The 14,194-nt window shown below is 34.1% G+C and overlaps 1 protein-coding gene across 1 annotated transcript; it reads left to right on the plus strand.

The window, feature by feature from the left end:
• Positions 1-997: 997 nt before the first annotated feature.
• Positions 998-13,859, plus strand: LOC130895160 (opsin, ultraviolet-sensitive-like). Its single transcript, XM_057802332.1, has 6 exons — positions 998-1,098; positions 2,501-2,701; positions 3,601-3,947; positions 6,521-6,693; positions 9,869-10,128; positions 13,428-13,859. The coding sequence occupies exons 1-6, from the start codon at positions 1,061-1,063 to the stop codon at positions 13,525-13,527; spliced, it is 1,119 nt and encodes a 372-aa protein (XP_057658315.1). The 5' UTR covers positions 998-1,060; the 3' UTR covers positions 13,528-13,859.
• The last annotated feature ends 335 nt before the right edge of the window (positions 13,860-14,194 follow it).

Raw genomic sequence — 14,194 nt, forward strand, 5'->3', positions numbered from 1 at the left:
ATTTTTCTTCATAACTCGGTCGATGGTACGTACTTTCAACCGAGGTATGAAGAAAAAATATTTAAGACGTTGTCTATCCACAATAATGTTTATAAATCACAATCAATTCTCTTCGTAATAGTTTTAAATCTCGCTGATACTTTTTTCTGTAAAAGCTCTGCTCCAAATCCTTCCCATAAAGCAGAGTTTATACCAGCCAGCACCAGTTCTGCGGAAAAGCTTTAGACGAAGCCATTCATTCACGGTTTTTTCTTCGGGTGTGCACACGTTTGAAGTTAAAAATAATGAATTCGACACAAAGAAATATTTGAAGAACATTACTAAGAGAAGAGCTGATTGATATATTAGAAAAAAAAAAGCAAAACTACTGTAGATGTGAAAATGGTTAAGCGATAGATCTATACCTGGAGCTTCTGCTTTGTTGTTGAAACAATTGAGATTAGAAGAAATTCCAAACAAAAATGAAGACACTGGCTTGAAAAAAAGACGAGAGTTTTCTTTTCTCCGGTATTGGCAACCAGCGCCAACTTGGCGTGAGACTAACAGACCTCGAGTAAACTAGGCATAACTTCTTCCTTCCAATCGGTTCCAGTCATATTAAAAGCTAAGTCTTTAAGAATACTTTCCATGTGAAGTCTTCATTTTTCATCATACCTTCATTTTTAATCTGTTCTGATGCAATTGCATTACTTCGATTACTTCTAAACTCGAATCTGTTTCGAAGCGATTCATTGCGATTTGAGAAACTTTTCTCGGTTATTAGGAAACTTCCAAAACACAATATTTGAGCCACCAAAATATCTAAGCGATTAAACTACGTCGCCAAGCGTATAATCTTATTAAATTAATTTAGTTTAACGTTTCTGCACATGCACTTTCGAATCCATGGTAATGTTATTGATTTGTCCAAAGAAATCTTTTAATTACATGAAATCTGAGAGTTAATGGGATTAATGGGATCACATAGAAGTGTTATTCCATTAGATTTATAATATAAATACCGAGATTATGAGCACGTTTATTTGTCAGTTTGTTAGAAATCTCATGGAGTGCCACCAATATGAGGTTTTACAACTGGACCATATCCTCCAACGCAAGGTAGGTGAAGACATTGTAAATTTATTTTGAAGACATTCTTCTTTCATTCAATAAATATTTCAATTTCAACTTTTATTACAGAATAAATTGAATATTTCTTAAAATTTTCATAAATATACCTGAACTAATTATGATAATTATTATCAGAATGTCTCTTTATGGCGAACGGTTTTCTCGGCATATACAAAGATCTAAAAATCTACATATCTCCTAAATAATGAGTTTCATCTTGTCTTTAGATTGTACAGGTTGTCCCTGCGAAAGTTATGGATTGTTAACCATTGGGCATGAGCCGCCTCTGGCCTTGTAGAATTATTAAATCCGTAAAATACACTACATGGACATACATAATCATCTATTCGAATTTTTTGCATCAAGTCCCGGAATATCCTGTATAAGTTTGATACAATATGTAGCTTGAAAAAACGTGAAACACTTATGGATTAATAATACTTTATCATTTTATTACTCTCTCATACATAAAAATAGACTATAGACAACAACAATAGTCTATTGAAATGTTACAATGGACCTTGCGTTTTTCTGGGGAAGCAATTTCATTTGATCGATATGTGGAGGGACTCAACGAAATCCTAACCCCAAGTTTGTGGAGTTCCAACACTTTTCACTGGCCGTCATCTTAAATAAAGGGGTGAAAAGCTCTTTTTGACGATATCTCGCGAACTATTGTCCCTACAAAAAATTCGTGAAGACATAAATTGTGGCAAATAGCTTTGTCTACAATTTTGTTTATTATACTTTTTGTCATTAACCGCGATTTTAAAAAGTTGTGAGCAAAAAAGTGCAATAATTTCTTTTTTCGCTCAATAACTTTTTATTTTCTGATTTTTCAATAAAATTACCTCAGAACAATTTTTTAAACAGTTCATAATGTTCTTGCACATATCTAACATATTTCTCAAGAATGTTGTTAAAAAAATGGAAATGATAACAAATATTTTGTTATCGGTGGATAAGAAGCAATTCGAAAGGTAATTGCATCCCAAAATCTTGAAGCCATAACCTTCCTAGCTGACTGTTGTGTCTTTGGACGTGTCGGACGTGGTTCACCGACTGCAGTCCACTCAGATGATAATAGTTTTGATTCTGGAGTGAAGTGATTGATCCATGTTTCATCCATTGTCACATATCGACGCAAAAAATCTAATTTATTACGTATAAACATCTCCAAACACTGTTCTGAATCATCAACACGTCAGAAACGTCATATGGATTTGACGATGGCACCGCCATCTGTGTGTCAGTCACATACATTATTGAGTGATGTAATAAGTGTTTCTTCAAACCCTGTCCATAAATACGACGGTGGATTCATAAATTCTACACAATCTGTTTCTAAAATCGATCTTTTATCATTCCACGTACTTGTTTATTTTGTTAGGGTTATGGACGCACTCGATGGAAGAATAATACAACATTTAGGTTGGGATGTACCACGTGAAGAGCTCGTTTATATTCCAGAGCATTGGCTCACTTTTCCAGACGTTGACAAAAGCCTTCATTTTATGCTCGGAATTGTGTACTTCTTCTTTTTTGTTGCTGCTATGGTTGGAAATGGTATGGTACTGTGGATTTTTTGCTCGTAAGTATTGCAGTAGCAAGAATATCTCAAAATTTTTACATAACGACGCCTCAATGCTAAGGAAAAAAGCTTAGAAACGTATTTACAGGGTATAACAAAAAATTGAGTCATTTACATTAACGCAATTGTGTTCAAAAAAGTTAGTTGGCTTGAAAAAGGTATCCAAGCACCTTGGTTTGTATATTTTGACGTCGATAGGCAAACTATAAGGCTTGAACATGTGCTTAAACATCGCAAGTGAGAGTGCTTATGCCCCAGCGGTGTTCCGGATCGTCCGTGATGATTAAAGCTTGAAGATGGCGTCTAAGATCACTGTGAACAGTCACCAGGTGTGTCTTTGCCTCTCTCATACTGGGTTTATCTACTTGGAGACGTGACAGCTATACTTTTAGATAGACCGAGGAATGGTCCTTGGTCTATCGGTAGCTCTGCTGATACAGCTAGACTCGTAGTTGTTCTATTGCAGATCTTAGAAAATATAAAATTTTATCCATGTTTCATGAACTGTTAAACATTTAATGTAACGTAGCTTTACCTAAAAATCATCACTTAACACAGTTTTTGCTACAAGATGGGTGCAGGAAGGAAATTATTTTTGATAATACTGCAATTCTGGGTATCTCTCAACCAAATCACGGTGAATGGCGTATTGGTAGGTGGTTGCTTTGAAGTGGGAGCCCATAATGAATGAATGTGATCCACTTCATGTGCTTCTTAGGCACATTGATTTGCGTCACCGTGGAAACAGTAAAAGCTGGTGGAGAAGAGGTAGAGTTGATTATCACAGTAGCCTGGTGACACTTTGCGATTATATAGGGTGATCTATGATAGGTCACCATAGACAAATGTATTCGAAATATCTGACAAACAATTTGTTATTAACTATCATTTTCTTTTAGAGCTAAATCGCTTCGTACAGCGTCAAACATGTTTGTGGTGAATCTCGCTTTTTGTGATTTTGTTATGATGTTGAAAGCTCCGATATTTCTTTATAATACGTTTCATCACGGATTCGCTTTGGGCCATCTGGGTTGCCAGGTTTTCGCAGCGATGGGTTCAATATCTGGAATAGGAGCCGGGATGACAAATGCTTGTATTGCTTATGACAGATATATGACAATCACGCGACCTTTCGATGGAAAAATTTCCAAAATGAAAGCTCTCATTATGATACTTATCGTTTGGATTTATACGGTACCATGGACTATATTTCCGATAATGGAAATATGGGGCAGATTTGTACCGGGTAAGTAGAGAAAATGTAGTTTTCGAGTGAAAGTACGAAACTCCACAATAGAAAAATCTTCAGTAAATAATTACGTTTACAACTACGGTTATGATTAAAAAAAATCGAAATCAAATCTTCAAATTTTTATACAAGAGTGGTTAATTTGTCCTAAATTGCTTACCACCAAGTTTGTTTTTTATGTTTAGGAACGGAAAGTGACCAGAAGGGCTCAGATTAGGTATATAAATGAATAAATCTTATCAAATACGTACACCTCGTATATTATAGATAATAACATGGTTTTGGAGGACTTAGGGAAGCAGAAATTAAAGGAATCGCTCAAATTATTTGGAAACTGTTGTGGTAGTTTTTCAATCTATTAAAAACCATTCAAATTTCCTAAATAATTATCAAAAAATTTCACAGACTTTCCTGGAATTTACGTAACAATTCCGGATTCACGGAAAAATCATCGCTGTAATGTTTTGACCTTAAAATGAAGTGTTCTGTTTTTTTTTCAAGCAAAATGTGCTCCATAAAGGCAAAGATTATAAACTCGATATATCTGCCACTCTGTATAAAAATTTGACGACAAAGTTCGATCCTAGCGACATCTCTCGGACTGGCTCCGTACCAAGTAAAAAGATTTCTATAATCAAAGATTTGATCTAAGGTTCATATCCATGCTAACTTCGCGGGAAATTTGAAAATAACACGAAGCTGGTTGTCGCATCAAAAGTATTATGCAAAATACTTTCATTTTGCTAACATTTCATTAAAATGCTGTTTAAATGAAGTATTTTGTAAAATATTTTGGTTTCATTTAAAATTTATGTGCCAAACTGGTCCGACCATTTAAATTTCAAAATTAAATGGTTTATATAAGATATAGGTAGATGGAATATTGAAACACAGGATGATTATTATGATTTTTATCTTGTTTTTGACATTTTATAACAATATCCACAAACAAAAAATTTTCCTTCACACTTTAGCAGGCTTAGGACTGTCAACAGTGAGATGTTGGAGTGTTTAAAAAATGTTTCTGTTTGTACATGGTACATATAATGGTATATAAAAAACTTATTTTATAACTATGGATAATTAATGATTACCGTTGTCTTTCTTGCAGCTTTCTATATGTCTATAATGTGTAAAATGTCTATAAAAAAGTAAAATCACAAATTTAACCGTTCAACAAAATTATTTCCTAAATACAAATTAATGAAGTTAGGTAGAAAAGAGTTATTCTCGTATAGATATGAACTTGATTTTAATTTAAATATTTTTATGTTGATAAATAGTAAATATTACTTTCACCTTATCACTTGCTTATTCGTGCATCCTGGTACACAGCAGCCCTTTACTCGTTTACTCATAATGAGTAAGTAAACACAATTCGCAACAAATAATAACTTTCAAATGCACAAAAATGCAAATAGCTAATAAACAAACGATATCAAACACCTTTGCAAAGATTTTATACACCTTTGCAAGATGGACGTTGTTCATTCAATAATCGATGCATGATTGCAACTTAGTTTCAGAATCCAGATTGACAAACATTTAAAAATAAAATACCAAAAAGTGAGCTTTTAGATATGAGCCAGTAACAGAGATGGCGCTGAGAATCGTCCTGAACTTCTCCTATACCAGTGCGCAGGCCCTGGTTTTATAGTGAGGATGCGAGAATGATAGTTCTGAAGACCGTGCTGAAGAGGATCCGACATCAAACGAAGTGCTTTGATAATTTATGATAGAGAGTGTATGACCTTGGCATTGACGTGTAGAGTGATCAATTCTAGTAAGATGTAAAGTGCCGTTGAATGTCAACAGCTTTCGAAAGGCACACGTATGAATTCCCTCGAGAAATGCAAGTTCTAAGGTTCATCTCCATCTCCTTAGTTTGTCACTGTCACTCCCACGAATTCAGTCTCTTGGATTTCTTCAAACCTACGGCTTCGTCGACACTTTCAATTGGTTGAAGTTATTCAGATCCCTTCCCATCTTCATATTTAATTTTTTTTTCATTTATGCGTAATCCATATTCTTTTCCTTTCTTTCCAAAGAGTAGAAACATTTCTAGATCCTCTTTCGTTTTACTTATAAGTATCTCATCATCTACGAAGATAAGTATTGTTATTGTAAATCCACCTCTGTACCTCAAAATCACTACTAGCACAAGGTTAAATAGCACTGTTCTCTGTCCACTTGCTTTAAACCTCTTTTTGTTTAAAAATTTTCAGTTACGCTTATTTCGACAGCTACTTCATTCTCGGTGTTATTTTTATCAATTGTAGTATTTTCTTTGCTATTCCCAGTGCTGTTAGCGCCTAGAGCAGATGTTTTTTACTTACCCATTGAATCATACGCTTGCTTGAAATCCTCAAAGAGCTTCTTCTATCTCAGTAAAAATTTCTTCAGGTGATATAGGCTTGATTACTTCTTCTTGTTTCTTCACAGTTTGGTTCATTGTCTGTATTTTATTTATTGTTTTGACATATTAGTTTATAAAAACGTTTTTAAAGATGATAATGTTCGTATTTGTTAAATTCCAAATGTGTTTATTTAAAAACAAATTTTTATTGCAGAAGGGTTCCTAACAACATGCAGTTTTGACTATTTGACGAGAACATTCAACAATCGCGTATTTGTTGGTACGATATTTACTTTTTCTTACGTTTTCCCGATGCTGCTGATTATATATTTCTACAGCCAGATTGTTTCCAAAGTATTTAGTCACGAAAAGGCTTTAAGAGAACAGGTATGTCCATATAAATTCATTGCGGATCCAACTAGAGTGTTTAACAGAGGTTTGGCTATTAAATAACGAGACTGCGCGCCTAGAGGGCGCTCTAGACGGGTGAGGTGAAAAACGATTGGTGCGTTGGGTATCTAGATATCTTGTCTATGGACGTCCCAAAACACGTTAACGTCACTATTATAGTATTTGTGCAGTAGAGGTTTGAAACGAACATTCTCTCGTGGAGCAACGTATCAATCACAAATTTCTCATTTAATTGGAAAAAACACCGACTTAGTGTTATAAATTGTTGCAAGAGGCCTATGGGGACGATTCTCTATTTCGTGCGCGTGTTTTTGAGTAGTGTAATCGCTTTAGTGATGACAGAGAGAGCACTGAAGATGACCAGCGCCCAAGTCGCCCCGTGACTGTTTTAACTCCGGAAACAGTGAACAAAATCATCCAAATTGTGCGTGCAGATCGTCGAATGAGCATCCGGGTGATTGCCGAGGTTGTAAACGCCGATAAAGAAACGGTTAGAAAAATTTTATACGAGGAATTACACACGACAAAAGTCTGTGCCAAAAAATCTGACTCATGACCAGAAGCTCTTGTGTCAACGGGTCTATTCAAATTTCCTTGAAAGGTTAGAAAAAGATCTGCTTTGAAAGGGACCTGATCTGAGTCGATGGAAGCGGTAAAGAAAAAAACGGCAGAGCTCCTAATGACCCTAACCAAAGAAGACGTCCAGCACTGCTTCGATCAATGGAAAAAACGTAAGGCATTCGAATGTGGAATAATTGTTATAATGAAACCATTTTACGAAACCAGTCTCGTTATTTAATAATCAGACCGCGTACAATAACATAATGCACGAATTTTTGTAACAGCGAAATGCTAATAATTGAAATTAATTATCTTTTATCTTACTGAAGCGTACCATAAAAACAACGCTGTTAAAAACTTGAAGCTTATATCGACAGCGACATTTTATATATGAAATACATAGAAAAATATTTTGAGTTTTTTCATAAATACGACGGTGACGCTATATATTCTAAGATTTATTATATCTTTAGGAAAATGATTATATTTATGTTCAAAGTAATCACCGACTACATGAATGTACTTTTGAAATCGAAGAAAAAAACTTGAAACTAGTCAATTTTTGGAATTATGCTGAAACAATTTAAGAATTGCTTCATCTATCTCAGAGTTTATCGTGAAATATCTTTTCTTTGTGGTAAAGAATGATCAGAAATAAAGCATGACCAAATCAGATGAATGGGGAGCCTTGGAAGTATGTCGCACCCAACAAGAAACAATTTTTTCCACTTGATAGGTGCATATTAATAAATACTCTTGATATTGAAATCATTATACATCATAGTGCGCCCTCGTATTTAAAGTTGATGATGAAAATGATAGTCTTCAGCTTCAAACTTCACTTCACTTCAGCTTCAAAGAGGTGAAGAAGCTTTGCAACTTCACTAGTAAGATCACTTTTTTTATTTATCATTTTTTTTTGTTTATTTTTTTCATGATCAGATGATTATTGCCTGAGCTACATCATATTCGCGAAAATTACGAACTGGGCAACATCTGTTAAGCATTAAAATCGTGTTGAAAGTTATTTCAGAGGCAAGGAATTTTCTAGGCCACATAATACTATATGTTCAGCTTTTTAGTGGACAAAAATAAAGGAAATCCTACCAAAATCATTAAAAACGCATAAAAAACATAAAAAATTTTGTTTGTTGTTCATCGCTATAGAATCCAAATTCAGCGCCATCTAGTGACACGTGATTTTCGCCAATACGACGTGAAAAATTCTTATTTTTGGACGTATGGAAGTGATGATCATAGCATCTGTAGAAATCTTTGTGTATTTGAATTGTTTTCAAATCAAAAATATACAAGGCGTTTCAAAAAAGGCGACCTCTTCTCTAGGATTTGTAGGAAACTGTTAAATCATTTGGTTTTCATAGTAAAAAAAGTTAAGAAACAAATTATATCCATTTTTTACGATTTTGTCGAAACTACTGACAACACTGCAATTTATTTTTATTTCGGTTACCCATAGGAGGCGCTAGTTACACGGTCCGTATCAAATAACATTGTACGTACATTTTTAAGGTTAGATTTTTTAATAACAATTTCAAGTGACCCCAATCATCATTAAAGTTGTTTTTTTATTATAATTGATTAGTATGCATTATGTGAATTAAAAATTTTTTGTTTTTCCTTTGTTGTAACGTTTTACAAAAATTCATCAATCGTTTTTTACCATAAAAACCTGTCATTTGGAGGAAACTCTAGTGCAGCCGTTACAAGTTCCATAGAAGAAACTTACCAAGTCGTTGTCGATAGAATGGAAACGTGAAACTAAAAAAAAAAATGAATTTTGGTGAGCCTGTAACAACAAAAACTATTAATATAACAATTTAGAGAATGCCTTATGAATAATGTCGGTTTCTAATATTCTCCTTATTTTTCAAATTGTTATACAAAGAGAAATATATAAAATGAGAAGTATTTTTTCCCATTTAAGAATTTCGCCGTGGATCTGAATCAATACCATTAACTTCTTCAATCTTGTTCCGCGTAACTTTCGCAATATGGCTTCTAGTAAAAGAGCCCGCTTTTGGTTAATTAAACCTGGATATTTTTGACCATCTGGATGATTTGTATACCGAACCTTCATAATTCCACCAGATACACAAGACTTTCCGGTCGAAGCGACTTCTATTTGCGGCGACTTGTGGTAATGTGATCTTTGTTTAACCACCAATTTTCTATCTCCTTATAAGAGTCCATCATTTTTCGACAGGGCAAGAAGCTCTTTAAATACCTTTACTTAACAGAACATCTAATAGTAAGTGTGAAGGATATGACAAAACAACTACTTGGAGGACACTAAAAGGGCAGCAGCTTCATCGTTATCATACATCAAGAGCTTTTGCTAGAAGATCTTCTGGATAGAATAGATTTTTATCAAAAACTAGAAGAGATGATTCACTTTCAATTACGATGTTGCTATTGCTATTGCTATTGCAATCCAACACCTTACTTAATATCAACTAAAAATGTGTTTAACATTTTAATAATGGATTGCTTTCAAATGTATATTTATCTATGTTAAGTAGTTTTAGTGCCTACAAATTTCACCGTAATGAAAAAAAATTTTGTTTCGCAGGCCAAGAAAATGAACGTCGAATCACTTCGGGCTAACCAACAGAATAGTGAATCCGCGGAATTGAGAATAGCCAAAGCGGCTCTAACGGTTTGTTTTCTTTTCGTCGCGTCTTGGACGCCTTATGCCGTTTTGGCGCTTATAGGAGCTTTCGGAGACCAGTCGTTGTTAACTCCCGGCGTATCGATGATACCAGCTTGTACTTGTAAATTGGTGGCATGTATAGATCCTTACATATACGCTATCAGTCATCCTAGATACAGGTAATAATTTTCACCGTAAGCGAAAAGGATATTGCTCCCTGTTTATATGTATGCCTTAGTGGTTTTTTTTTTAAATTCAATTCCAAATACTTGGAAACGTCGGTTCAAATTCTGCCATATGGAACGTAATGATGAGTGTCTTCATGAAAGTTGTGGGTTACCATCATTTGTTTACGTAAATTCCTAAACTAACTTTTAACAATATTATGAACGTAATTCCGGTTTCTATCAGCCTCGTCCTCGAGTTAATAACCACCACCATAAAGATCAATATCCAAAGGCTTCTCCTTTAGACAGACTCAAATTAATCCAATGTAATATATCCAGGATAACAAAAAATGTTTTGAGGAGCTGGATCATGATCAAAAAAAAAAATTGTGACAGAGATTTAGTCTTTATCGTCTTTTTGTCAAGTCGTGGGTCATTACAAAATCCAAGGGATGTTTCCAAAATAATTTTGTTTTAGAATCCAGCCTTAATTAACTGATTACATTATGGGTTTGGGGTTGAATAATAAAAAAGTGATTTTGTGATAACTAGTATTGGTTTAAATGACACTTCTGTTGTTTTTGGTTACAAAAAGATATTATATATTGTTAATTGAACAAGATTAAACTACTACTTTTGTCACAAAGAGTTTAGAGCTGGTATTTCAAAGTATTCATCAACTATAGTACCTGAACTAACCTCAAGGCAGACTTGGATTATAATGGGAAGCATTCTGTATATAGGGGACATTTATTGGTTATGGTTAACTATGATATCTGAGGCTTATTGTCAATTTTCCACAATTTGTAAATTTATTCAATACCTAACCATTATGATATATTTTTCTCTTTTATTTGTAATCAATTCCAACTCATAATGAAGTTTTTCGCTTTTCCCTAACTGTCCTATTTCTTCGAGATTCGAAGTGTCCAATGGCGAGAAAGATCTAAATATTTCTTAGATCTCACAGCAGAAGTTTTTGGAAAAGTCTTGCCCTATAATTCTCTTTATTGTCCTGAAATTCTTTCTTGTTGGTGCAATCTCCTTCACCGCAGAAAAACTCCGGTCCAGTGGAAGGGTTTTATGTTACTTTTTTGCCAATTATCTCTCGATTTTACATCCTTTGTCCGTCAAAGCAGAGTAGATGCTCGATAGTTACATTCTTTGTAACCATTTATGGAGTCTTGTGCAATTATCTTCCTCCACCAGAAATTTTTTCTTCTAGGTGAATTTTCTTTCGCCACAGAAAGGCTACGTGCAGTTAAAGGATTTTATGTCCCTTTCTTGGTAATTATCTCTTGATTCTTGAATGACACGTGACCAAAATAAAAAATACTGATCAATCTGTTTCTTATAGAATTCTCATATCAGCATGATGTGACACGGGAGCTCAATCCTTACTATCTGTGTCCTATTTCATTTCAGATAAAATTCCCATATTGATATTGAAGATAGAGCTTCTAATTGGAGTTCTAAGCATAGAGTAGATATTGAAGAACAGATACTGGTATATACCGATGTTCTTTCACCCTCTTTTAACAATAGGGGCCCACTTAAATATCAATTCCATGTGATTTCCACACGTCTTTCGATGGTGTCATCTATATTTGAAGTTGTATATCGAAAGGAACATTTCCTTTTTCTATTGAGTAACCCGCAATGGATGATTAAAGATTGTTCCAAAGAAATTTCATATTGATTTACTTCATGCCAACTGATAATCATTTCTGATAAGATCGGGCCCCCAGCCGGATGAGGCCCCGATCCCGAGAGGGACATTGAGCACTGGAGGATCCTATTAATTTATTATTATAACATTTAGTGAAGTTTCTTAGTTTCATTTTTGATTAATTCCAGTTATCTACATGCATACACAAGTTAAACAAAAAATCATTTCTGGAATTTTTTGGAAAAGGTACCATCTCGTTTGACAAGGAAATTTTCAGTTTTCGATCCGCTTTTAGACGCGAAATAAAAACGAAATCTTCTGTAGGAGAACTTGCTAATTTATTAACCATAAAAAATTATTCTATTTCTTCAAGTTTTCCTGGACTTTCACTACATTTCAGTTATTTTTAACCTAATCCTATGACTACAGTTAGTGCTGAGGGACAACGACTTAGCTATTCTGTCCATCGAACATTCCATAGCCTGAAATTTGAATTTTCTTTAACAGAAAGCACGAAAAAAGAAATTTGGATAATGAATACTTTTAACTAAAGCAAAAATTCTCTGAAATATTGTCTCTAACTTTGTAGCGAGTAAAATTAAGAGTTATTTGTTAAATTCCATAACATTTAGTCGGTACCAGTAATGCTGGTTTCTGGAGGGGAATATCTACTATCACAACATCGTTGCAAGGAATTTAGTTCTATTTTTCACTTTCATTTTCATTCATTTATAGCCCAAAACTGATAAATTGCAAGTTTTTTAGGGATTACCCCCCAAAAATACGTTTTTTCCATTTTAGGAAGGGTAGCACCCTCCTAAGATTGTTGGTAATGATTCAGCACAGCAAAAAAATTGTAGGAGCAATTTAAGTTGAACTTTTGGGAGAAAAATTTTTCTATATACTGGTCTAAAAATGTTCCATGTCTACAAGGATGGTGACATTTCTTCAATTTGTTATGAACACATCTCTGTGGGTCTTCTCTTTTCCATTAATGCCAATAGAACCAAGAGCACATCAGATTGTAACTTTTCTGACTTTAGAAGCTGCTAGTGGATACGATTTAGATGCTATCAATCCAATAAGACACCACTGTATGTTGTTTTACTAATGCCATCTGTACCTTTCCTTCCTTTTTGTTAGGGGCTGTTTTACCCCTTTATACATTCACAATGAAGACAATCAAAGTTAATCTATGCTTAGAAACCGAATCGTGTGTTTTACTGTTACAATAATAAACACAACTCTTAACGTACCATCATCGACAAAACTCACGAACGTTAGATAATCTGTCTAGCGTCTATGTTGACGTGTTTCATCCTGTTGGATCCAAGCTTTAAGGAAATTTTTCCTCTTCTTCGTTCTGGTTCCAACACGTTTCAAACATACGATTGTTCCTAGTTGAATTAACAGTTAATGTGGGTCTGTTCTTTACCATTAATGCCAATAGAACCAAGAGCACATCAGATTGATACTTTTTCTGAGTACGTTCTTTAAACTAAAAGTTATTAGAAAATTAATAACTAACAATGATTGAGCATCTTTATATCGCGAGGGAAAGTGCCCCATTCGATTAATTTGCATACTTTGGATAAATTACGAATTTGATTACTGCTTTAACTACTTTTCTTGTTCTTTGTAGACAAGAGCTACAAAAACGATTACCGTGGTTGGGAGTAAACGAACCTTCTGATACTACGTCAACAGTTACAGAAGCAACAGCGCAGCCAACTACAGCTTAATTGCTGTGTATAACGTGAAACATCGAATGAGATGCAAAACTAACGATTTTGGTACTGTTTAGTACCGATAAATTAAAAAAACTGTTTATCATGATATCGACAAAGCTATGGACTATTGATTAATGACCAGTTCTATTGGTAACATTGTTAAATAGAATTTATGATAACAACGAATAAATTAGTATGCAAGTGATAAAGACCAACAGGAAGAAGGAATCAATTCGGTCAACAAATTTGGATTTTACAATGTTTTGTCAAATAAATTGTACATTTAATAAATGTTATCAATGAAGCTGTATTTTTTACTAAATATATTTGAAGCAATACATCGATTTCCATTGTTTTATTCAACTAATACACAGAAAAAATGGTATGAAAATTTGATCCTCGTATACCAGAAACGTCGTCAAACCTCATTAACTAGCAAAAAATAAGATAAAAGTGAAGAATTTAAATGATTTTTTTTTGGGAATTCTACGTTCTCCGTTAATTTAGCTGCATTTAGGTACAGTAGGTCTTCGCTGCGTTAAGTTCATTCTGTTTCTACCATAAGATCCTGATCACAAACTGATTATAGAAACGAGCGAACTGGAAATCCAAACTCAGGATTCACCTAGACCACATAAAGTTTTCCATTATACATCGGCCACAAGGAAGCATATAAAAG

Source organism: Diorhabda carinulata, chromosome 6 (genome assembly GCF_026250575.1).
Source record: "Diorhabda carinulata isolate Delta chromosome 6, icDioCari1.1, whole genome shotgun sequence".
Lineage (NCBI taxonomy): Eukaryota > Metazoa > Arthropoda > Insecta > Coleoptera > Chrysomelidae > Diorhabda > Diorhabda carinulata.